General features: G+C 40.0%; 1 protein-coding gene across 3 annotated transcripts in view; it reads left to right on the top strand.

Annotated features, from left to right (window-relative positions):
* Positions 1–24,093: 24,093 nt before the first annotated feature.
* MAP3K7 (mitogen-activated protein kinase kinase kinase 7) overlaps positions 24,094–25,821 on the top strand; it is a 59,799-nt gene continuing 58,071 nt past the window's right edge. For all 3 annotated transcript variants that reach the window (XM_066608397.1, XM_066608405.1, XM_066608415.1), the window contains exon 1: positions 24,094–24,475. In XM_066608397.1, the coding sequence (XP_066464494.1) occupies positions 24,389–24,475 (87 nt within the window). In that variant the 5' untranslated portion in view covers positions 24,094–24,388. The remainder of the gene's footprint in view (positions 24,476–25,821) is intronic.

The following is a 25,821-nucleotide window of genomic DNA, read 5'->3' on the forward strand; positions in this document are numbered from 1 at the left end:
TGACATCGAAAAGTGAGAAAATTAGATTCCGTACGTAAAAGTTGGACGCTAATTCTTTTGCATATAGAATTAAATAATCGAGTTGGAACCCATTAGCTTTTTCCTATTTATGACATAATCAATGCCCGTGCCAAATTTCACGTTTCTATGACACCGGAAAGTGAGAAAATTAGATTACGTACGTAAAATTTGGACGCTATATCTTTTGTGCTTAGAATTGAATAATCGAGTTGGGACCCATTAGCTTTTCCTTTTTATGACATAATCAATGCTCCTGACAAATTTCAAGTTTCTATGACATTGGGTAGTAAGAGAATTAGATTACGTACGTAAAATTTGGATGCTAATTCTTTTGTGCTTAGAATTAAAAATAATCGAGTTGGGACCCATTAGCTTTTCCTATTTGTGACATAATCAATGCTCATGCCAAATTTCAGGTTTCTATGACAGGAAGTGAGAGAATTAGATTACGTATGTAAAATTTGGACGCTAATTCTTTTGTGCATAGAATTGAATAATCGAGTTGGGACCCATTACCTTTTCCTATTTATGACATATTCAATGCTTGTGCCAAATTTTAAGTTTTTACGAATTGGAAAGTGAGAGAATTAGATTCCGTACATAAAATTTGGACGCTAATTCTTTTGCACTTAGAATTCAATAATCGAGTTGGGACCCATTAACTTTTCCTATTTATGACATAATCAATGCTCGTGTCAAATTTCAAGTTTCTATGACATTGGAAAGAATGAGAATTGGATTACGTACATAAAATTTGGACGCTAATTCTTTGCGCTTAAAATTGAATAATCGAGTTAAAACCCATTAGCTTTTCCTATTTATGACATAATCAAGGCTCGTGCCAAATTTCAAGTTTTTACGACATTGGGAAGTAAGAGAATTAGATTCCGTACATAAAATTTGGACGCTAATTCTTTTGCGCTTAGAATTCAATAATTGAGTTGGGACCCAACAACTTTTCCTATTTATGACATAATAAATGCTCGTGCCAAATTTCAAGTTTCTATGACATCAGGAAGTGAGAGTATTAGATTACGTACGTAAAATTTGGACGCTAATTCTTTTGCGCTTAGAATTGAATAATCAAGTTAGCACCCATTAGCTTTTCCTATTTCTGACATAATCAATGCTTGTGCCCAAATTTCAAGTTTCTATGACATCAGGAAGTGAATTAGATTACGTATGTAAAATTTGGACGCTAATTCTTTTGCGCTTAGAATTGAATAATCGAGTTGGGACCCATTAGCTTTTCCTATTTATGACATAATCAATGCTCGTGCCAAATATCATGTTTCTATGACATCAGGAAGTAAGAGAATTAGATTCCGCACCTAAAATTTGGACGCTAGGTCTTTTGCGCTAGAATTGAATAATCGAGTTGGAAACTCTTTACTTTTCCTAGTTTGGATATAATTTATGCTCGTGCCAAATTTCATCTTTCTACGACATCGGGAAGCTGGAGAATTAGTGGCGAGTCAGTCAGTCAGTGAATCAGTGAATGAGGGCTTTCGTCTCTATATATATAGACTAGCTGATATACACGGCTTTGCCCGAGTTACTTTGGTCCTGGTGTTTATCTGGTGTTCACACGGAAAATCTTATGAAGTCGTGGTTACTTTAGAGATACCGGAAAAAGATATGGTCACCATTTTGCATAGTTCTCTGCGTTACCCAGGAAACACCACAGGGAGGTAACATGCGACGTTTCCTTTATATAAAATGACATCAGGAAGTAAGAGAATTAGATTCCATACGTAAAATTTGCACGCTAATTCTTTTGCACATAGAATTGAATAATCGAGTTGGGACCCATTAACTTTTCCTATTTATAACATAATCAATGCCCATGCCAAACTTCAAGTTTCTATGACATCGGGAAGTGAGAGAATTAGATTTTGTACGTAAAATGTGGATGCAAACTCTTTTGCGCTTAGAATTGAACAATCAAGTTGGGTCCCATTAACTTTTCCTATTTATGACATAATCAATGCCCGTTCCAAATTTCATGTCTCTATGACACCAAGAAGTGAGAGAATTAGATTCCGTACGTAAAATTTCGATGCTAATTCTTTTGCGCTAGAATTAAATAATCGAGTTGGGACCTATTAACTTTTCCTATTTATGACATAATCAATTCTCGTGCCAATTTTTCACGTTTCTATGACACCGGAAAGTGAGAAAATTACATTCCGTACGTAAAATTTGGACGCTAATTCTTTTGCGCATAGAAATAAATAATCGAGTTGGGACCCGTTAGCTTTTCCTATTTATGACATAATCAATGCTCGTGCCAAATTTCACGTTTCTATGACACTGGAAAGTGAGAAAATTACATTCCGTGCGTAAAATTTGGACGCTAATTCTTTTGCGCATAGAATTGAATAATCGAGTTGGGACCCATTAGCTTTTCCTATTTATGATATAATCAATGCTCGTGCCAAATTTCACGCTTCTATGACACCGGAAAGTGAGAAAATGAGATTCCGTACGTAAAATTTGGACGCTAATTCTTTTGCGCTTAGAATTCAATAATCGAGTTGGGACCCATTAGCTTTTCCTATTTATGACATATTCAATGCTCATGCCAAATTTCATGTTTCTATGACATTGGGAAGTGAGAGATTTAGATTATGTACGTAAAATTTGGACGCTAATTCTTTTGCGCTAGAATCAAATAATCGAGTTGGGACCCATTAACTTTTCCTATTTATGACATAATCAATGCTGGTGCCAAATTTCACGTTTTTATGACACCGGAAAGTGAGAAAATTAGATTCCGTACGTAAAATTTGGACGCTAATTCTTTTGCGCATAGAAATAAATAATCGAGTTGGGACCCGTTAGCTTTTCCTATTTATGACATAATCAATGCTCGTGCCAAATTTCACGTTTCTATGACACTGGAAAGTGAGAAAATTACATTCCGTGCGTAAAATTTGGACGCTAATTCTTTTGCGCATAGAATTGAATAATCGAGTTGGGACCCATTAGCTTTTCCTATTTATGATATAATCAATGCTCGTGCCAAATTTCACGCTTCTATGACACCGGAAAGTGAGAAAATGAGATTCCGTACGTAAAATTTGGACGCTAATTCTTTTGCGCTTAGAATTCAATAATCGAGTTGGGACCCATTAGCTTTTCCTATTTATGACATATTCAATGCTCATGCCAAATTTCATGTTTCTATGACATTGGGAAGTGAGAGATTTAGATTATGTACGTAAAATTTGGACGCTAATTCTTTTGCGCTAGAATCAAATAATCGAGTTGGGACCCATTAACTTTTCCTATTTATGACATAATCAATGCTGGTGCCAAATTTCACGTTTTTATGACACCGGAAAGTGAGAAAATTAGATTCCGTACGTAAAATTTGGACGCTAATTCTTTTGCGGATAGAATTGAATAATCGAGTTGGGACCCATTAGCTTTTCCTATCTATGACATAATCAATCTTCGTGCCAAATTTCACGTTTGTATGACATCGAAAAGTGAGAAAATTAGATTCCGTACGTAAAAGTTGGACGCTAATTCTTTTGCATATAGAATTAAATAATCGAGTTGGAACCCATTAGCTTTTTCCTATTTATGACATAATCAATGCTCCTGACAAATTTCGAGTCTCTATGACACCGGGAAGTGAGAAAATTAGATTATGTACGTAAAATTTGGACGCTATTTCTTTTGCGCATAGAATTGAATAATCGAGTTGGGACCCATTAGATTTTCCTATTTATGACATAATCAATGCTTGTGCCAAATTTCACGTTTCTATGACACCGGAAAGTGAGAAAATTATATTCCGTACGTAAAATTTGGACACTAATTCTTTTGCGCATAGAATTGAATAATCGATTGGGACCCATTAGCTTTTCCTATTTATGACATAATCAATGCTCGTGCCAAATTTCACGTTTCTATGACATTGGGAAGTGAGAGATTTAGATTATGTACGTAAAATTTCGACCCTAATTCTTTTGCGCTAGAATTAAATAATTGAGTTGGGACCTATTAACTTTTCCTATTTATGACATAATCAATGCCCGTGCCAAATTTCACATTTTTATGACACCGGAAAGTGAGAAAATTAGATTCCGTACATAAAATTTGGACGCTAATTCTTTTGCGCATAGAATTGAATAATCGAGTTGGGACCCATTAGCTTTTCCTATCTATGACATAATCAATCCTCGTGCCAAATTTCACGTTTCTATGACATTGAAAAGTGAGAAAATTAGATTCCGTACGTAAAAGTTGGACGCTAATTCTTTTGCACATAGAATTAAATAATCGAGTTGGAACCCATTAGCTTTTCCTATTTATGACATAATCAATGCTCCTGACAAATTTCGAGTTTCTATGACACCGGGAAGTGAGAAAATTAGATTATGTACATAAAATTTGGACGCTAATTCTTTTGCGCATAGAATTGAATAATCGAGTTAGGACCCATTAGATTTTCCTTTTTATGACATAATCAATGCTGTGCCAAATTTCAAGTTTCTATGACATTGGGAAGTAAGAGAATTTGATTACTTACGTAAAATTTGGACGCTAATTCTTTTGCGCATAGAATTAAATAATCAAGTTGGGACCCATTAGCTTTTCCTATTTATGACATAATCAATGCTCATGCCAAATTTCACGTTTCTATGACACCGGGAAGTGAGAGAATTAGATTCCGTACATAAAATTTGGATGCTAATTCTTTTGCGCATAGAATTGAATAATCGAGTTGGGGCCCATTAGCTTTTCCTACTTATGACATAATCAATGCTCGTGCCAAATTTCACGTTTCTATGACACTGGAAAGTGAGAAAATTACATTCCGTACGTAAAATTTGGACGCTAATTCTTCTGCGAATAGAATTGAATAATCGAGTTGGGACCCATTAGCTTTTCCTACTTATGACATAATCAATGCTCCTGCTAAATTTCGAGTTTCTATGACACCGGAAAGTAAGAAAATTACATTCCGTGCGTAAAATTTGGACGCTAATTCTTTTGCGCATAGAATTGAATAATCGAGTTGGGACCCATTAGCTTTTCCTATTTATGATATAATCAATGCTCGTGCCAAATTTCACGCTTCTATGACACCGGAAAGTGAGAAAATTAGATTCCGTACGTAAAATTTGGACGCTAATTCTTTTGCGCTTAGAATTGAATAATCAAGTTAGCACCCATTAGCTTTTCCTATTTCTGACATAATCAATGCTTGTGCCCAAATTTCAAGTTTCTATGACATCAGGAAGTGAATTAGATTACGTATGTAAAATGTGGACGCTAATTCTTTTGCGCTTAGAATTGAATAATCGAGTTGGGACCCATTAGCTTTTCCTATTTATGACATAATCAATGCTCGTGCCAAATATCATGTTTCTATGACATCAGGAAGTAAGAGAATTAGATTCCGCACCTAAAATTTGGACGCTAGGTCTTTTGCGCTAGAATTGAATAATCGAGTTGGAAACTCTTTACTTTTCCTAGTTTGGATATAATTTATGCTCGTGCCAAATTTCATCTTTCTACGACATCGGGAAGCTGGAGAATTAGTGGCGAGTCAGTCAGTGAGTCAGTCAGTCAGTGAATCAGTGAATGAGGGCTTTCGTCTCTATATATATAGACTAGCTGATATACACGGCTTTGCCCGAGTTACTTTGGTCCTGGTGTTTATCTGGTGTTCACACGGAAAATCTTATGAAGTCGTGGTTACTTTAGAGATACCGGAAAAAGATATGGTCACCATTTTGCATAGTTCTCTGCGTTACCCAGGAAACACCACAGGGAGGTAACATGCGACGTTTCCTTTATATAAAATGACATCAGGAAGTAAGAGAATTAGATTCCATATGTAAAATTTGGACGCTAATTCTTTTGCACATAGAATTGAATAATCGAGTTGGGACCCATTAACTTTTCCTATTTATGACATAATCAATGCCCATGCCAAACTTCAAGTTTCTATGACATCGGGAAGTGAGAGAATTAGATTTTGTACGTAAAATGTGGATGCAAACTCTTTTGCGCTTAGAATTGAACAATCAAGTTGGGTCCCATTAACTTTTCCTATTTATGACATAATCAATGCCCGTTCCAAATTTCATGTCTCTATGACACCAAGAAGTGAGAGAATTAGATTCCGTACGTAAAATTTCGATGCTAATTCTTTTGCGCTAGAATTAAATAATCGAGTTGGGACCTATTAACTTTTCCTATTTATGACATAATCAATTCTCGTGCCAATTTTTCACGTTTCTATGACACCGGAAAGTGAGAAAATTACATTCCGTACGTAAAATTTGGACGCTAATTCTTTTGCGCATAGAATTAAATAATCGAGTTGGGACCCGTTAGCTTTTCCTATTTATGACATAATCAATGCTCGTGCCAAATTTCACGTTTCTATGACACTGGAAATTGAGAAAATTACATTCCGTACGTAAAATTTGGACGCTAATTCTTCTGCGAATAGAATTGAATAATCGAGTTGGGACCCATTAGCTTTTCCTACTTATGACATAATCAATGCTCCTGCTAAATTTCGAGTTTCTATGACACCGGAAAGTGAGAAAATTACATTCCGTGCGTAAAATTTGGACGCTAATTCTTTTGCGCATAGAATTGAATAATCGAGTTGGGACCCATTAGCTTTTCCTATTTATGATATAATCAATGCTCGTGCCAAATTTCACGCTTCTATGACACCGGAAAGTGAGAAAATGAGATTCCGTACGTAAAATTTGGACGCTAATTCTTTTGCGCTTAGAATTCAATAATCGAGTTGGGACCCATTAGCTTTTCCTATTTATGACATATTCAATGCTCATGCCAAATTTCATGTTTCTATGACATTGGGAAGTGAGAGATTTAGATTATGTACGTAAAATTTGGACGCTAATTCTTTTGCGCTAGAATCAAATAATCGAGTTGGGACCCATTAACTTTTCCTATTTATGACATAATCAATGCTGGTGCCAAATTTCACGTTTTTATGACACCGGAAAGTGAGAAAATTAGATTCCGTACGTAAAATTTGGACGCTAATTCTTTTGCGGATAGAATTGAATAATCGAGTTGGGACCCATTAGCTTTTCCTATCTATGACATAATCAATCTTCGTGCCAAATTTCACGTTTGTATGACATCGAAAAGTGAGAAAATTAGATTCCGTACGTAAAAGTTGGACGCTAATTCTTTTGCATATAGAATTAAATAATCGAGTTGGAACCCATTAGCTTTTTCCTATTTATGACATAATCAATGCTCCTGACAAATTTCGAGTCTCTATGACACCGGGAAGTGAGAAAATTAGATTATGTACGTAAAATTTGGACGCTATTTCTTTTGCGCATAGAATTGAATAATCGAGTTGGGACCCATTAGATTTTCCTATTTATGACATAATCAATGCTTGTGCCAAATTTCACGTTTCTATGACACCGGAAAGTGAGAAAATTATATTCCGTACGTAAAATTTGGACACTAATTCTTTTGCGCATAGAATTGAATAATCGATTGGGACCCATTAGCTTTTCCTATTTATGACATAATCAATGCTCGTGCCAAATTTCACGTTTCTATGACATTGGGAAGTGAGAGATTTAGATTATGTACGTAAAATTTCGACCCTAATTCTTTTGCGCTAGAATTAAATAATTGAGTTGGGACCTATTAACTTTTCCTATTTATGACATAATCACTGCCCGTACCAAATTTCACATTTTTATGACACCGGAAAGTGAGAAAATTAGATTCCGTACATAAAATTTGGACGCTAATTCTTTTGCGCATAGAATTGAATAATCGAGTTGGGACCCATTAGCTTTTCCTATCTATGACATAATCAATCCTCGTGCCAAATTTCACGTTTCTATGACATTGAAAAGTGAGAAAATTAGATTCCGTACGTAAAAGTTGGACGCTAATTCTTTTGCACATAGAATTAAATAATCGAGTTGGAACCCATTAGCTTTTCCTATTTATGACATAATCAATGCTCCTGACAAATTTCGAGTTTCTATGACACCGGGAAGTGAGAAAATTAGATTATGTACATAAAATTTGGACGCTAATTCTTTTGCGCATAGAATTGAATAATCGAGTTAGGACCCATTAGATTTTCCTTTTTATGACATAATCAATGCTTGTGCCAAATTTCAAGTTTCTATGACATTGGGAAGTAAGAGAATTTGATTACTTACGTAAAATTTGGACGCTAATTCTTTTGCGCATAGAATTAAATAATCAAGTTGGGACCCATTAGCTTTTCCTATTTATGACATAATCAATGCTCATGCCAAATTTCACGTTTCTATGACACCGGGAAGTGAGAGATTTAGATTCCGTACATAAAATTTGGACGCTAATTCTTTTGCGCATAGAATTGAATAATCGAGTTGGGGCCCATTAGCTTTTCCTACTTATGACATAATCAATGCTCGTGCCAAATTTCACGTTTCTATGACACTGGAAAGTGAGAAAATTACATTCCGTACGTAAAATTTGGACGCTAATTCTTCTGCGAATAGAATTGAATAATCGAGTTGGGACCCATTAGCTTTTCCTACTTATGACATAATCAATGCTCCTGCTAAATTTCGAGTTTCTATGACACCGGAAAGTGAGAAAATTACATTCCGTGCGTAAAATTTGGACGCTAATTCTTTTGCGCATAGAATTGAATAATCGAGTTGGGACCCATTAGCTTTTCCTATTTATGATATAATCAATGCTCGTGCCAAATTTCACGCTTCTATGACACCGGAAAGTGAGAAAATTAGATTCCGTACGTAAAATTTCAACGCTAATTCTTTTCCGCGTAGAATTCAATAATCGAGTTGGGACCCATTAGCTTTTCCTATTTATGACATATTCAATGCTCATGCCAAATTTCATGTTTCTATGACATTGGGAAGTGAGAGATTTAGATTATGTACGTAAAATTTGGACGCTAATTCTTTTGCGCTAGAATCAAATAATCGAGTTGGGACCCATTAACTTTTCCTATTTATGACATAATCAATGCTGGTGCCAAATTTCACGTTTTTATGACACCGGAAAGTGAGAAAATTAGATTCCGTACGTAAAATTTGGACGCTAATTCTTTTGCGGATAGAATTAAATAATCGAGTTGGGACCCATTAGCTTTTCCTATTTATGACATAATCAATGCTCCTGCCAAATTTCGAGTTTCTATGACACCGGGAAGTGAGAAAATTAGATTCCATACGTAAAATTTGGACGCTAATTCTTTTGCATATAGAATTAAATAATCGAGTTGGAACCCATTAGCTTTTTCCTATTTATGACATAATCAATGCTCCTGACAAATTTCGAGTTTCTATGACACAGGGAAGTGAGAAAATTAGATTATGTACGTAAAATTTGGACGCTAATTCTTTTGCGCATAGAATTGAATAATCGAGTTGGGACCTATTAGCTTTTCCTATTTATGACATAATCAATTCTCGTGCCAATTTTTCACGTTTCTATGACACCGGAAAGTGAGAAAATTACATTCCGTACGTAAAATTTGGACGCTAATTCTTTTGCGCATAGAATTAAATAATCGAGTTGGGACCCGTTAGCTTTTCCTATTTATGACATAATCAATGCTCGTGCCAAATTTCACGTTTCTATGACATTGGGAAGTGAGAGATTTAGATTATGTACGTAAAATTTCGACCCTAATTCTTTTGCGCTAGAATTAAATAATTGAGTTGGGACCTATTAACTTTTCCTATTTATGACATAATCAATGCCCGTGCCAAATTTCACATTTTTATGACACCGGAAAGTGAGAAAATTAGATTCCGTACGTAAAATTTGGACGCTAATTCTTTTGTGCATAGAATTGAATAATCGAGTTGGGACCCATTAGCTTTTCCTATCTATGACATAATCAATCCTCGTGCCAAATTTCACGTTTCTATGACATTGAAAAGTGAGAAAATTAGATTCCGTACGTAAAAGTTGGACGCTAATTCTTTTGCACATAGAATTAAATAATCGAGTTGGAACCCATTAGCTTTTCCTATTTATGACATAATCAATGCTCCTGACAAATTTCGAGTTTCTATGACACCGGGAAGTGAGAAAATTACATTCCGTGCGTAAAATTTGGACGCTAATTCTTTTGCGCATAGAATTGAATAATCGAGTTGGGACCCATTAGCTTTTCCTATTTATGATATAGTCAATGCTCGTGCCAAATTTCACGCTTCTATGACACCGGAAAGTGAGAAAATTAGATTCCGCACGTAAAATTTGGACGCTAATTCTTTTGCGCATAGAATTGAATAATCGAGTTAGGACCCATTAGATTTTCCTATTTATGACAATATCAATGCTTGTGCCAAATTTCAAGTTTCTATGACATTGGGAAGTAAGAGAATTTGATTACTTACGTAAAATTTGGACGCTAATTCTTTTGCGCATAGAATTAAATAATTGAGTTGGGACCCATTAGTTTTTTGCTACTTATGACATAATCAATGCTTGTGCCAAATTTCACATTTCTATGACACCGGAATGTGAGAAAATTACATTCCGTACGTAAAATTTTGACGCTAATTCTTTTGCGCATAGAATTGAATAATCGAGTTGGGACCCATTAGCTTTTCCTATTTATGACATAATCAATGCTCCTGCCAAATTTCGAGTTTCTATGACAGCGGGAAGTGAGAAAATTAGATTCCATACGTAAAATTTGGGCGCTAATGCTTTTGCGCATAGAATTGAATAATCAAGTTGGGACCTATTAACTTTTCCTATTTATGACATATTCAATGCGCGTGCCAAATTTTAAGTTTCTATGACATTGGGAAGTGAGAGATTTAGATCATGTACGTAACATTTCGACGCCAATTCTTTTGCGCTAGGATTAAATAATCGAGTTGGGACCCAATTACTTTTCCTATTTTGGAGATAATCTATGTTTGTGCCAAATTTCATGTTTCTACGACATCGGGAAGTTGGAGAACTTTTGGCGAGTCAGTCAGTCAGTCAGTCAGTGAGTGAGTCAATGAGGGCTTTCGTCTTTATATATATATAGACCAGCTGATATACCCGGCTTCGCCCGAGTTAATTTGGTACTGGTATTTATCTGGTGTTCACACGGAAAATCTTATGAAGTCATGGTTACTTTAGAGATACCGAGGAAAAACATATGTTCACCATTTTGCATAGATCTCTACGTTACCCAGGAAACACCACGGGGAGGTAACCATGCAACGTTTCCTTTATATAAAATGACATCAGGAAGTGAGAGAATTTGATTACGTACATAAAATTTGGATACTAATTTTTTTGCGCTTAGAATTGAATAATCGAGTTGGGACCCATTAGCTTTTCCTATTTATGACATAATCAATGCTCGTGCCAAATTTCCCGTTTCTATGACACCGGAAAGTGAAAAAATTACATTCTGCACGTAAAATTTCGACGCCAATTCTTTTGCACTAGAATTGAATAATCAAGTTGGGACCTATTAACTTTTCCTATTTATGACATAATCAATGCCCGTGCCAAATTTCATGTTTCCATCACATTGGGAAGCGAGAGATTTCGATTATGTACGTAAAATTTGGACGCTAATTCTTTTGCGCATAGAATTGAATAATGGAGTTGGGACTTATTAGCTTTTCCTATTTATGACATAATCAATGCTCGGGGCAAATTTCACGTTTCTATGACACCGGAAAGTGAGAAAATTAGATTCCGTACGTAAAATTTGGACGCTGATTCTTTTGCGCATAGAATTGAATAATCAAGTTGGGACCCATTAGCTTTTAATATTTATGACATAATCAATGCTCGTGCCAAATATTCCGTTTCTATGACACCGGAAAGTGAAGAAATTACATTCCGCACGTAAACTTTCAACGCTAATTCTTTTGCGCATGGAATTGAATAATGGAGTTGGGACCCATTAGCTTTTCCTATTGATGACGTAATCAATGCTCGTGCCAAATTTCCTGTTTCTATGACACCGGAAAGTGAGAAAATTACATTCCACACGCAAAATTTGGACGCTAATTCTTTTGCGCATAGAATTGAATAATCAAGTTGGGACCTATTAGCGTTTCCTATTTATGACATAATCAATGCTCGTGCCAAATTTCCTGTTTCTATGACACCGGAAAGTGAAAAAATTACATTCCGCAAGTAAAATTTCGACGCCAATTCTTTTGCGCTAGTATTGAATAATCGAGTTGGGACCCATTAGCTTTTCCTATTTATGACATAATCAATGGTTGTGCCAAATTTCACGTTTCTATGACACCGGAAAGTGAGAAAATTAGATTCCGTACGTAAAATTTGGACACTAATTCTTTTGCGCATAGAATTGAATAATCAAGTTGGGACCCATTAGCTTTTCCTATTTATGACATGATCAATGCTCGTGCCAAATTTCCTGTTTCTATGACACCGGAAAGTGAAGAAATTACATTCCGTACGTAAAATTTGGACACTAATTCTTTTGCGCATAGAATTGAATAATCAAGTTGGGACCCATTAGCTTTTCCTATTTATGACATGATCAATGCTCGTGCCAAATTTCCTGTTTCTATGACACCGGAAAGTGAAAAAATTACATTCCGCACGTAAAATTTTGACGCCAATTGTTTTGCGTTAGTATTGAATAATCGAGTTGGGACCTACGAACTTTTCCTACTTATGGCATAATCAATGCGCGTGCCAAATTTTACGTTTCTATGACAGCGGAAAGTGAGAAAATTACATTCCGTACGTAAAATGTGGACGCTAATTCTTTTGCGCATAGAATTGAATAATCGAGTTGGGACCCATTAACTTTTCCTATTTATGACATAATCAATGCTCCTGCCAAATTTCACGTTTCTATGACACCGGAAAGTGAGATAACTAGATTCCGTACGTAAAATTTGGACGCTAATTCTTTTGCGCATAGAATTGAATAATCGTGTTTGGACCTATTAATTTTTCCCATTTATGACATAATCAATGCTCGGGCCAAATTTTAAATTTCTATGACATTGGAAAGTGACATTTAGATTACGTACGTAAAATCTCGACGCCAATTCTTTTGCGCTAGAATTGAATAATCGAGTTGGGACCCAATTACTTTTCCTATTTTTGGAGATAATCTATGCGTGTGCCAGATTTCATGTTTCTACGACATCGGGAAGTTGGAGAACTTTTGGCGAGTCAGTCAGTCAGTCAGTGAGTGAGTCAGTGAGGGCTTTCGTCTTTATATATATAGATGGTAATAAAGGAATTATAATGATTCTGAATTATTGCAATTGAAGCATGTCAATAAAAGATAGATAACGTTTGATCACATCCAGTCGTATGTAGTTTGATAGGTTATTTCCAGGCCCCACTATAAATGACCTAATTTGAAACCCAAATACATACTTTGGAAAGCAATCTTAAAGGAGTTGTCCCGCGCCGAAACGTTTTTTGTTTTTTTTTTAATAGCCCCCCCGTTCGGCACGAGACAAACCCGATGCATGTGTTGAAAAAAAAAAACGGATAGTACTTACCCGAATCCCCGCGCTCCGGTGACTTCTTACTTACCTTGCGAAGATGGCCGCCGGGATCTTCACCCTCGGTGGACCGCAGGTCTTCTGTGCGGTCCATTGCCGATTCCAGCCTCCTGATTGGCTGGAATCGGCACACGTGACGGGGCGGAGCTACGAGGAGCAGCTCTCCAGCACGAGCAGCCCCATTCAACACGGAGAAGACCGGACTGCGCAAGCGCGTCTAATCGGGCGATTAGACACTGAAAATTAGACGGCACCATGGAGACGAGGACGCTAGCAACGGAACAGGTAAGTGAATAACTTCTGTATGGCTCATAATTAATGCACAATGTACATTACAAAGTGCATTAATATGGCCATACAGAAGTGTATACCCCAACTTTGTTTCGCGGGACAACCCCTTTAAGGCTGGGGTCACACAGGACGGAATTTCAGCGGACTTCTGGTGGAATGGCCACATCGAAAAAACGCAAGAATTTCATTGGAAAAGCACAACTTCAAAACCTGCGGCCGGCATTCGGCTGCGGCTTTCTCTCTCTATAGAGAGGAGGCCGCTGCGGAAAAGAGAAAAAATTGAATTTCGCGCCGCATGTCAGTTTTCCACGGCAATTCTCCCCCATTATGAACCCAGCCTTAAACTTTCACTAACATAGGTAAGCTTTAATTGTGAAAGGGCAGGTGTCTCTAATAAAGTGGCTATTCAGTGTAGGTAGAATTTATTGGAAAGAAAATACTAATGTACATTATATGTCTTCTAAACTCTCAGTGCCAAAGAAAAACAAGAAGATGTATTCATTATTGAGTGCAGGCATGCTGTTGGCATTTATTTTTCTAGTTACCATGGAAACAGCAATTCATAATAATGACTTTTATCAAATATCCATTATGGTTTATTTTAGTGTCTACAAAGTACATTTTCTCCTAATTTACTATAAGAGGGAATAACACATTTTCTTTCAGTGTAGAAATTGTAGATGATGAATTGGCTTCTTAAATGTGTTGTTTCCTAAATGACAGTACAATATTTCACTCTGTTCTCAGCTGACCTTCATTAGCTGAGATACATCTTAACAATATTCTCTGAGTGTGTTATTATTGTATAAATCAATATATGAAAATAACTCTGATGTTATAAATCGGTACGGTCTCACCTCCTCACCTCTTCCAACTCTTGAATAAAAATAAAGTTATAATTAGTAACAGTGGAAATTACGATGTAGAAGGTGATATCTTTATTAGAACTAATTAATAAGCAACATTTTACAAACTCTACTCAATACTCTGCCCACTTATTAACATTAATGAATGGCTAGCATACAGTAAGCATTACAAATAGAATATTGTTAAGCCAAAGCTGGGTGATTATAAGATTGATGATTAAATTGCTTTTTATTCAAAATTTTGTGTATCAAGTATTAGTACTTGCCCATAACAAGATTTATGACAAGGATATTCATAAAGTTACTCTCTTTCATTAAACTTGCGGATTTCTCATATATGATGATTGGCAGTCACACCTCATTCCTCTTTTCCCATGCTGCACATGTGGTCTGGTTTGGACTACCAGAGCAAAGCTGTCTAAACTAAGGTTGGGACATCGAAAACCGAAATATCGATATATCGCTAATGCTTTGGCGATACTTTTCATTGATATTGTTATGTGCGATATATCGGTAACATCAATAGTTTAGGGCAGTATAATATCGATTTTTGTAAAGAAGAAACGTGTCTTGTGGTCTAGTGACCATATTTTCCTTCTTTAGATTCTGCCCTTTCCTTTGTGTTGGTACAGGATGTAGTTTTGCTGGAGGCACTAATGAACTTATAAACAAGTTCTAGAAACTTTTGGAAAGTGTCAGGTCACTCTTTGTCACCAATCAGGTTTGCTTCAGGCAAAACGACTCTCAGAAAAAGTGGGGTCTTAGGCCCCTTTTCCACATGCGTTTGTTCATCTGTTCGAAGAAGCATTTTGAAGGGAGAGCATGCGAGCAAATTAATATTTTTTGGCTCATTAGATAACGATTATTGGGGCCAATGATGAAAAACTTCTTTTCATATACCTAATTTTAATTATATGTTTCATCTGTAATTTTTTATTTTCATTTGTAACTTTAATATATTTTCATGATGTTATTAAAGGGGTTGTCTCGAGGCAACAGTGATTTTTTTTCTGCCCAGTCCCCCTTCTTAAGCATACATTACTATGCACCAGTGTAAATGGCTTTTAAAGCAGGTTTCTACTCACAGTTCTTGTGTTTCATCAAATTATAAAACGTTTCCCAAAGATGGCCGCTGGTTCTTTTCCCAAGGATGCACTGCGGTTTTCTCCCATGGTGCACCGCGGGTCTTCTCCCATGGTGCACCATGGGCTCTGTGCGTTCCATTGCCGATTCCAGCCTCCTGATTGGCTGGAATCGGCACACGTGACGGGGGCGGAGCTACGCGATGATGCGTAGAAGGGGCGGAGCCAAAATGCCGCTCGTGCCCGGACGAACCAGAAGAAGACCCTTCTAAAAAAGCAAGCAGACAGTGAAATTAGACGGAGCCATGGAGACGAGGACGCTAGCAACGGAACAGGTAAGTGAATAACTTCTGTATGGCTCATATTTAATGCACGATGTACATTACAAAGTGCATTAATATGGCCATACAGAAGTGCTTAACCCCACTTGATTTCGCGAGACAACCCCTTTAAGTTAATAATAAATTAAACTATTGGAAACCACTTTTTACATTTCCTTCTATGTTTCTAACCTGTAACCTAGTTCTATAACTACTGATATACTGCAGTGCATTACACTGATTTATTATGCATTATACTGATATACTACAGTGCATTTTTATCAATGGTGGTACACATACTGCCTGAAAAACTAGCTCATGCTATATTAGGCTATGTTTACATTTTGTTTTTGGCCTATATTTAATGTATACATCAAAAAAAGCTCTAGCTGTATACAATAAATGGGGGCTGTCACAGATACCTTACGTAAAGGCTCTTTTAGACACAACGATTTTCGCTCAAAAATTGCTCAAAGCCATCTTTTGAGCAATAATCGTTGTGTCTAACTGCACTGACATCGTGCAGTTTTCTTTAAGCCGATCAGCGACGATCAGTTATAAGGAATTCACAGTGGGATACAGCTGATACTATTGTTTCAGCTGTATCCCGCTCCCTGTTGACAGGCGGGTATGCTGAACAGAGCAGTCCGCTTGTCTTTTGCATCCTCCGCTCAGAGTGCCCGGCTGTATAACAGCCGGGCGCTCTGAGCAAAACACAGCTGGATGCAGAAGACAAGCAGGGTCACCCCGCTTGTCTTCTGCATCCTCCTCTTAGAGCACAACTTTTGAGCGATCACCTTATGCTGTAAAAAGAACACAACGATTATCGCTCAAAAGATTTTTTGAGCGATAATCGTTCTGTCTAAACCAGCCTTTAGCACCCGTCACCCATAGATTAACATGGTATCAGCTTAATAGATATATTTTTTACAGGATTCTGTTGGATAGAAAAACATAGTCCACTCAGCTATTCCATTTTTTTGTGGTATACTGACATATAGTGGCCAGACAGAGGTCTTAGAGACACTTGTGTGGCCTCCATCTTGATAATGCATACGTCTAGCATGCACATGTGGAGTTTCCCTGATGTAGACACTAAATGTAGGGGGGGGGGGGGAATGCTACGTGAATCTTGCCTAATGTATTTATCTTCTTTGTATTGTATTGACCGATGCACAAATTCAGCATTCTTTATCTTCTGTGTTCGGGTACATTCAAACCTGCATTTTGCCTTTCAGTCATAATTCCACCTCTCTATTCCGTTTTTTAAGAAGAGAAATGGAATTAAGGCTATGTATATATCTGTGTGCGAGGTTTCCGTTATCCTACTCCTTTATGAGAGCAGGAAAGGGGTCCTCATTAACTATGATGGTGTCTGGTCTCTGTGCAGCATCCGAGGAGCGGGCCCACAGCCTAGGAGACAGCAGGGTAGAATTTGGGCCTTTTCACAGGGCTCTACCATCTCCCACCCTGAGGGTAGCGCAGGACCTATCCCAGGTGCCGCTGGAGAGGACTTGCACATGGGTAACCCAATACGTGGTTTATCTTTACAGTCTTTTGTCACGGGTGTATGGTGAGAGGATGCATCTATATGCATTCCTTAGTCAGTAAGTATAATGAAAACAAAGATCTGGTACCGTGTTAGCCAGTAGAGCAAAATGTGATTGTTCTCAGCAAGAGAAACGACATAATCTTGTAGATAGGATACCTTTTAATGGCTAACAAAAATACATGATGTAATAATAGCGAGCTTTCGTACCAACGCAGGGTACTTCTTCCGGCTTAAATGGATTGGATCTGAAGAGGCATGCATATTTATACACACTTATAACATACATACTTATGACAAGGCACAGATATGGATGTGATTGGTTCGCAGTGTGTATAAATATGCATGCCTCTTCAGATCCAATCCATTTAAGCCGGAAGAAGTACCCTGCGTTGGTACGAAAGCTCGCTATTATTACATCATGTATTTTTGTTAGCCATTAAAAGGTATCATATCTACAAGATTACGTCGTTTCTCTTGCTGAGAACAATCACATTTTAGTCAGTAAGTATATGGCCATTTTCTGTGATTGTTCGCTCTGATTTACAAGCCTGCTTGCAAGTCAAAAAACTCGCAAGCTGAGGCTCGGGGGGAGGAGGGTCTATACTCATCTGTCGCTGGCGTTTTGTCCTCGCAATGGTCTGCGGCGCTGCTGTAGGCTGTTACTCCCTCCTCCACGCCGGCACAGAGCATTGCTTTCTGGAAGCGGGGCTTGAATGCACTGCCTCTAGCAAACTAAGCTCTGATTAGCTAACTCAGTGCGGCGTCAGCCAAGCCGGCGGTGGCTTAACCAATCACAGCCATTCCATGATGTCATAAAAAAAGCAATGCTGGAAGATAGTAACAGAAAGTATTTTTTTGTTTATCATATTTTATTCCTTTAAATGTAGTACAACAAAGAAAAACCTACAGTATATGAATTTGGTATAGGGGTTATCGTACCGATCCAAAGAATAAAGTTGTAAGTTTTGCCCCATGATATAAGGCGTAAAAACAAACATACACCTCTTTGTCCGAAAAAAAAGAAACAATTGTTTTTATTTTCCATTTCACCCCATTTTTAAAAAATGTAAAGCTTTTTAATACATTAGGGCGCAGTCAGGCGAGCATGTTTTTTGTGCGTTGAAAATGAAAGCTTCTAAAAGAACCAATGGGTTCCTATAGAAGCGTTCATATGCGAGGAATTAGCAGTGCAAAACGGCGCATACCTCAAAACGATAGAACATGCACTATCTTTGGTGCATGACAGGCAGGAGTTTCTATTGACTCCTATGGTAGCAGGAGATAATGGAAACTCCTACGCTGCCAATAGCTTCCCTGCTGCTTACAGCAGGGCATTTAAAAGGTTCTGGCCAGAAGCACCTTTTACATGTCCCAGTGTTAACTGCTGTTGGTACCCATGGGGGAGGGGGGGATGCCCCGTGGGTTCTATTAATCCCAGCGGGAACTGACAGGATTTTACTTCTGGGCAGCACCATTCAAATGCCCTGCTGTAAGCAGCAGGGTATAACTACTACCAGAGGCGTAAATTGAAGCTTCTGGGCCCCAATGCAAAATCTGGAATGGGGCTTCCAACTATATGGAGAAGAGAGGCCTAATGGGCCCCCCAAGGCTCCTGGGCCCGGGTGCAATCGCATCCCCTATAGTTACGCCCCTGACTACTACCCCCCCGCTGGGCAATTCCCCAGCAGTGGGGAGCAGTAAGGGACTCCCGCCAACTCCCTCCCCAAGTGAATTCCCATAGCAAACCATGGAGGGGGCATGGCTAATTTTTTGCCTCGCAAAAAACGCAATAAAAGTGATAAACAAAACATGTGTACCCCAAAATGGTACCAATAAAAACTACAGCTCGTCTCGCAAAAAAATAAGCTCTCAGAGAGCTCCGTCCATGGAAAAATAAAAAAGTTATAGCACTTTGAATAGCCTCTAGCCCCGCCACCTCCTCCCAAGCTCTCAGGGGAAGCCCTCTGGATTTCTCCATAGCAGAGAGAGACAGCACTGCTATGGGGGATTTCCCCCAAGTAGTAAAGTGAGCGGAGATATGGAGGGTTTCCCCATAGCCCTGCTCCATCTCTCCCTGCTCTGGGAAAACTACCCATAACTCTGCTCACTGACCCTGCTCTGGGGAAATCCCGAAGCCCTGCGGGGCTTCTTCTCTCTCTTCATGGAGTAGCTGTACTTTTTCAAGCACAGCTACTCCAGTAAACAGGCAAAGTTCGATGCGCTGTGTTCAGCATATGCGAGAAGCGCATTTTTTTCGTGCACATAGGCGCACAAAAAAAACACACTTGTCTGACTGCGCCCTTACACAGTACATTAAATGGTAGCATTAAAAATACAACTAGCTCATCAAACAAAAAATGTTCATGTCCAGTTTGTGTTTACAAGCTGTAGTCAGCCTGTCTATAAGGCATCACAGCTTGCTGCAGCCTGTAAACAATACATCACAGGGGGGACTCAGAGCTGCCGTGGGGAAAACTCAGCACGTCAAAATCCTTAAAAATTTCCTTTCTGAAGCAACAAAACGTTAACATTTGTTGACCAGTGTATTCAAGTGCCCTAGTGGGACAAAAATAAAAAAGTTAAAATAAATATGACAAAACCCAACCTTCAGGCTGGGTTCACACGGGGCGGAATTGACGCAGAATTTCCGTGCAGACTTTCCGCACTGAAATTTCGCAGCCATTTTTAAACCTGAGAATAAGCAGCAAAGTGGGCGAGATTTGCAAAACTCTTGTTAACACGCCGACGACAGTCGACTGCGGACAAACCATGCAGAAACTGATATGTGGTGCGGAATTCAAATCCACGACATATCAATTACATTGCTGTTTCCTCGGCGGGCTCTCTTTGCTCTATTGGGAGAGATTTCTGCAGCGGAATACAGGCGGAAAAGCCGCTTCAGACCCGTGCAGGTTTTAAGGCAGCCTTTCCGCTGCAGAAATCTCATGGAATTTCTGTGTGGTCCCGCTGCAGACATTCTGCAAGCTTTTCATCCCGTGAAAACCCAGCCTTAGCGCTTATTTACACGAGCGTATATTGTCTGACGTTTTCACGGCCGGCCTATATACACATCCATCTAAGCAGTTCTACCCCACCCCCCTTCCCTCCCCCGCACTGGCTCTCTGACTCTCTCCTCCACTCGGGTGTTTGCAATGGGAAAGGGTGGGGTGGGGCGGAGCTACGCTACACTCTGTCCCGCCCACTCCCATTGCTGCAATGGACAAGAGGCGGGGAGGGGTGGGATCTTAGCTCCACCCTGTTCCGCGCACTCCCATTGCCAACAGCTCTGAGGGAAGGAGAGAGGCAGAAAGATGGTGAGTGGGAGGGAAGGGGGGGACTGCTCAGATGGAAGCGCATATTGTGTAAATAAGCCCTTACTATGTGAAAAAACAATTCACATATCTGGTATCGCTGCATTCAGAATGACCCAGAGAAAAAAGATGGCATATTATTTAATCCACACAATGCATGCCATGAAAAAACAATAATTACATTTTTCCAATCTTACTTTACAAAGAACAGAAGAGAAAGTGATCAAGACGTCGCATGGATCAACAAATAGTACTAGTAAAAACTCATCATACAGAAAAAAACCTCCCAATACCAGTGACAAAAACAGAAAAATTTTAGGGGTTTTTGAATAAAGCAATTAAAATTTTTTTTTACAAAAATTTGTGAGAGTTAAAAAAAAAAAACCCTACATAAGGCTGCATTCACACGAACGTATATCGGCTTGGTTTTCACGCCGAGCCGATATACGTCGTCCTCATCTGCAGGGGTGGAGGATGGAAGAGCCAGGAGCAGGAACTGAACTTCTGCCCCCTCTCTGCCTCCTCTCTGCCTCCTCTGCACTATTTGCAATGGGGAGAGGCGGGACGAGGGGGGGCTAAGTGGTGTGCATTAGCCCCGCCCCGTCCCGCCTCTCCCCATTGCAAATAGTGCAGAGAGGCGGAGAGGAGGCAGAGAGGGGGCGGAAGTTCAGTTCCTGCTCCTGGCTCTTCCATCCCCCCCCCCCCTTCAGATGAGGACGACGTATATCGGCTCGGCGTGAAAACCAAGCCGATATACGTTGGTGGGAATGCACCCTAAATTTGGTATTGATGTAATCGTACCGGCCTGCAGAATTAATTTAACATATCATTTATACTGGTACCATTTTTGGGTACATAGACTACATTGTAAAACTTTTATTATTTTTTTTTATGATCGTAGGGAGAGAAAACGCATCAATTCTGCCATAGATTGTTTGTTATTTCTTTAGAGCGTTAATTATGCAGCATAAATGACACACTACATTTTTTTCTGAGGGTCGGTACGGTTACAACGATACCAAAATTCTTTTTTTTTTTTAGGTTTTTCCACTTTTCCACAATAAAAACCTTTTTTTTTCAATTATTATTTTTTTTAAACTCACTGCATTCAAAGTGCTATAACTTTTTTACTTTTCCATGGAAGGCTTATTTTTTGTGAGACGAGCTGTAGTTTTTATTGGTACCATTTTGGGGTACACACGTTTTTGTAAATCACTTTTTATTGCGTTTTTGGGGAGGCAAAATGCTAAAAATAAGCATTTTGCCTCACTTTTTTAGTATTTTTTTTAACGCTTTTTGCCGTGCAGGATAAAAGGCGTGTTTAATTTATTGTACACATCATTACAGACGCGTCGATACCAAATATGTGGGATTTTTTATTTGTTTAATGCTAATATGAGAAAAAGCATAAAAAAGGGTTTTTAAACATTTTTTTTACATTTTTATTTTTTGTACTTTATTTTGCTCTTATTTTTACACAATCTGTGTCCCTCTGAGGGACTTTTACTACAGCACTAATGATCACTGCGAAAAGGCATGGCAGGACTTCTCTCCTGCCATGCCTTATCACTTATCACAGCGATCTTAGGCAATGGCAATACAGGACGCCGGTATCTGGCATCCTGTTGCCATAGCAACCAGCCGGGCTCTCGCGATGTTATCGCGAGAGCCGGCTGGAGTCACAGAGGGAGCGCGCTCCTTCTGTGAGCCCTTCCCCTGCCGTGATCTACTTAGATCGTGGCAGGGAAGGGGTTAACAGCGGGGTTGCAGCGGGAGACCGGCTATTAGTGACAGCCGACTCCCGCTGCAGGATAGCGCGAGATCTGCTATGACCTTGCGCTATCCCTATGACGTAAGGGTACGTCATTTTACGGGAAGTACCACCCTGCCATGACGTACCCTTACGTCATGGGGCGGTAAGGGGTTAAAAATGTAAAAAAAATTGACAGAATTGCAGATTTTGTTAAGTGAGAAAAATGGGGAAAAAAAAGGAACTTCTAGAAAAAAATTTAACAAAATGTTATATGCTCCAAAAAATGCTATTGCTCTTGGATGACGGTGACACAAAAGCAAATTTAAAAAAAATAAAATGTTTTTTGTGTACAAAAATGGTAAAACATGAAAAAACTTTGTAAGCCCGGTATCGCCTGCATCGTGCTGACTTAGAGAATGATAATATCTCATTTTTTTTATTTTGCAAACTGAACGCCGTATAAATGGAATCCAAAAAGGGCAGGAGCTCAGTGCACTGCTCCCGGTCCCGGCCCGCCTCCTTCCCCTGCAGAAAGGAACACCGTATGGCCACATGCAGACGACCAGGTCGGATCCGACCGGCACCCCTGCAGTGAGCAGTGCGGCTCTCACCTGCTCCCACGGCTCTGTGATGTGCCAGCTGCCACCCAACCGGCGGCCCAGGAGTGACATTTCTGTGTGGGCCTCTGCGAGACCTGCACAGAAATAGAGCATGCCGCGATTTGTTTTCCGTGTCTGTTTACACGCTGACAAATCACGCAATGCAATCCATGCAGGCGTCCAGGGGTGGAAATTATGCGGGAAATCCCGCCACAGAATTTCCGCCCGTTTGCAGGGGGCCTAAATCAGCCGGACGTGAAAACCCAGCCGATATACGGACGAGTGAATAAGCCCTTAAAATGATGCCATTAAAAACACAACCTGTCCCGCAAAAAACAAGCCCTCATCTGGTCATGTCGGCGGAATAACTAAATAGTTATGACTCCTGGAATGCCACAATGAAAAATCAGAAGAATCCGTTAGTCATTAAGGCACAAGCAGGCTTCTCTACTCAGGGCTTCAATTCACTCTTTGGAGTAACTATTTGGCGGTAGTCGTGCTCTGTAATGCTCCCTCACATGTAAACAACCATTTTGTTCCTTTATTATTATTTTCTTTTCATCGTTAAAAACCAAAGTTACAAAATTAAATCTATTGCGGCTTTTTTCTTGTATTCCAGCAGTTGTTAATCCGCAGGGCATCCAGCAGTCAGGTGACATTAGCTCTGATACTCACCTATACATTTGCGTCTTGTTGCGGTCTCAATAAAGTTTAAAAAAAAAACTTTCCTCGAGTTCTGCAGCCGTACGGGAATGACGTAGGGACGCCCCGCCCCCTTCACCGCTACTGTGCTCCCGGCCTCTGCTGCTTCCGACGCTTACATGTCTGGTCGGATCGGCCGGCTGCCAGCGCCGCTGTTGCCCTGCTTTCGTTGTCACGCATCAGATCAGCAGCGGGCTGCCCACTGGGGGTTACCTGGATATCGCAGGGCCGGGGCCGCCCGTGTAGCCCCAGTGTATGGTGGCCCCGGACCTTCTGCTATCCGCGGGCCCGGTAACCCCGCTGTTTGTATTCTCGGCATCTGGCCGAGGTCCCGTTCGGCTTGGTGAGGGAACGGCATGTCTGCCTCCTCCGCTGACATGATTGAGACCCCTCCAGTGCTGAACTTCGAGGAGATCGACTTCAAGGAGATCGAGGTGGAAGAGGTGAGTTGGGGGACGAGAGGAGGTGCGGGACGGCGAGAGCTGGCGGGGGGCTAGTTGGTGACCAAAGTTGTCCGCCCTGACATTAGTGCGGTGAGCCGGGCTGCTGCGGGGACTGCAGGCAGCACAACTGGAGGTCCTGGGACGAGCCTGACCCTCAGCTGCTGCAGACTTCACTTCTTTAATTTAAATCCAATTGAAATGATGAGATCTGAAATCGCACCAAAATCTGCAGGATGAGCTGGGCATGGGCGGATGATTCTCTAAACTTTCTGACAGTGAGGGTGATCAGTGAGTGGAACAGGTTACCACGGCAGGTGGTGAGTTCTCCTTCAATGGAAGTGTTCAAACAAAGGCTGGACAAATATCTGTCTGGGATGATTTAGGCTGCCTGTCCACGGGCGTTGCGGTACCCCGCCGCAGGAGCCTGCAGACGGATCTCTGCTGTCAGGCTGACTGCGGAGAATCACGGCAATTCGCAGCACGCTGCGATTTGCCGCCTGTGAGTGGAGAATCGCTATGTTTCTCCGCTTGTGGACAGGGGGGCTGTGCTTTCCATAGCAACGCTATGGAAAGCATGCATTGTGTTCCCTGCGGCCGGATTATCGCTGCGGGGAACGCAATCCAAAAACGCCCGTGGACAGGCAGCCTAAGTAAATCCTGCACTGGCCAGGGGGTTGGAGCAGATGACCCTGGAGGTCCCTCCCAAGTCTACTATTCTATGATTCCATGAGCTAGGTATGAATGAGCCCTCCAGCTGTATATAACATGGGCGATTGTTAGTTGCGCCTGACATTCTGAGGTGCCAATCCCAGCAGACGGACACCGCACATTACATGGCCCATTCTCATCGCCAGTGTAAATGAGCCCATTCAGATGGATGGTTACCCTGTGTAGATCCTGGCGGATCCGACTAGGACAGAACTCGCGCAGCTATATTGCGTCTGTGAACGCACGCTCGTGGGCAATGTTCCTGTGCAAGCTCTGCCAGACTGACTCGCATGGGGAAAGAATCCATTGTTTTCAGTGGGATAATGCACAAGTGCAGTTTTTGTTTTTCCTCAGACTGATGGGGATTGAACACTTGAAGCATCTTCCTGCAATTCTACTACACGAATTACCGATTATTCTCTTTGGGAGCATGAAAATACCCGCATTGCCCACATATGCCATGTGATGCGTGTAATGTGTGTTTTCAAGCATTACTATTGGAACCATATACGATTTTTGTTATTTTTTTTTGTCTCATGCATGTGTCGTACATGCAGGAAAATTGTGCATCACGTTCACCTGTGTAAATACTGTGTAGGCGTGTCCTGATTCTATATGACTCTCCTGATTGGCTGACA

The sequence above is a fragment of the Eleutherodactylus coqui genome, chromosome 1 (genome assembly GCF_035609145.1).
Source record: "Eleutherodactylus coqui strain aEleCoq1 chromosome 1, aEleCoq1.hap1, whole genome shotgun sequence".
Classification (NCBI taxonomy): domain Eukaryota; kingdom Metazoa; phylum Chordata; class Amphibia; order Anura; family Eleutherodactylidae; genus Eleutherodactylus; species Eleutherodactylus coqui.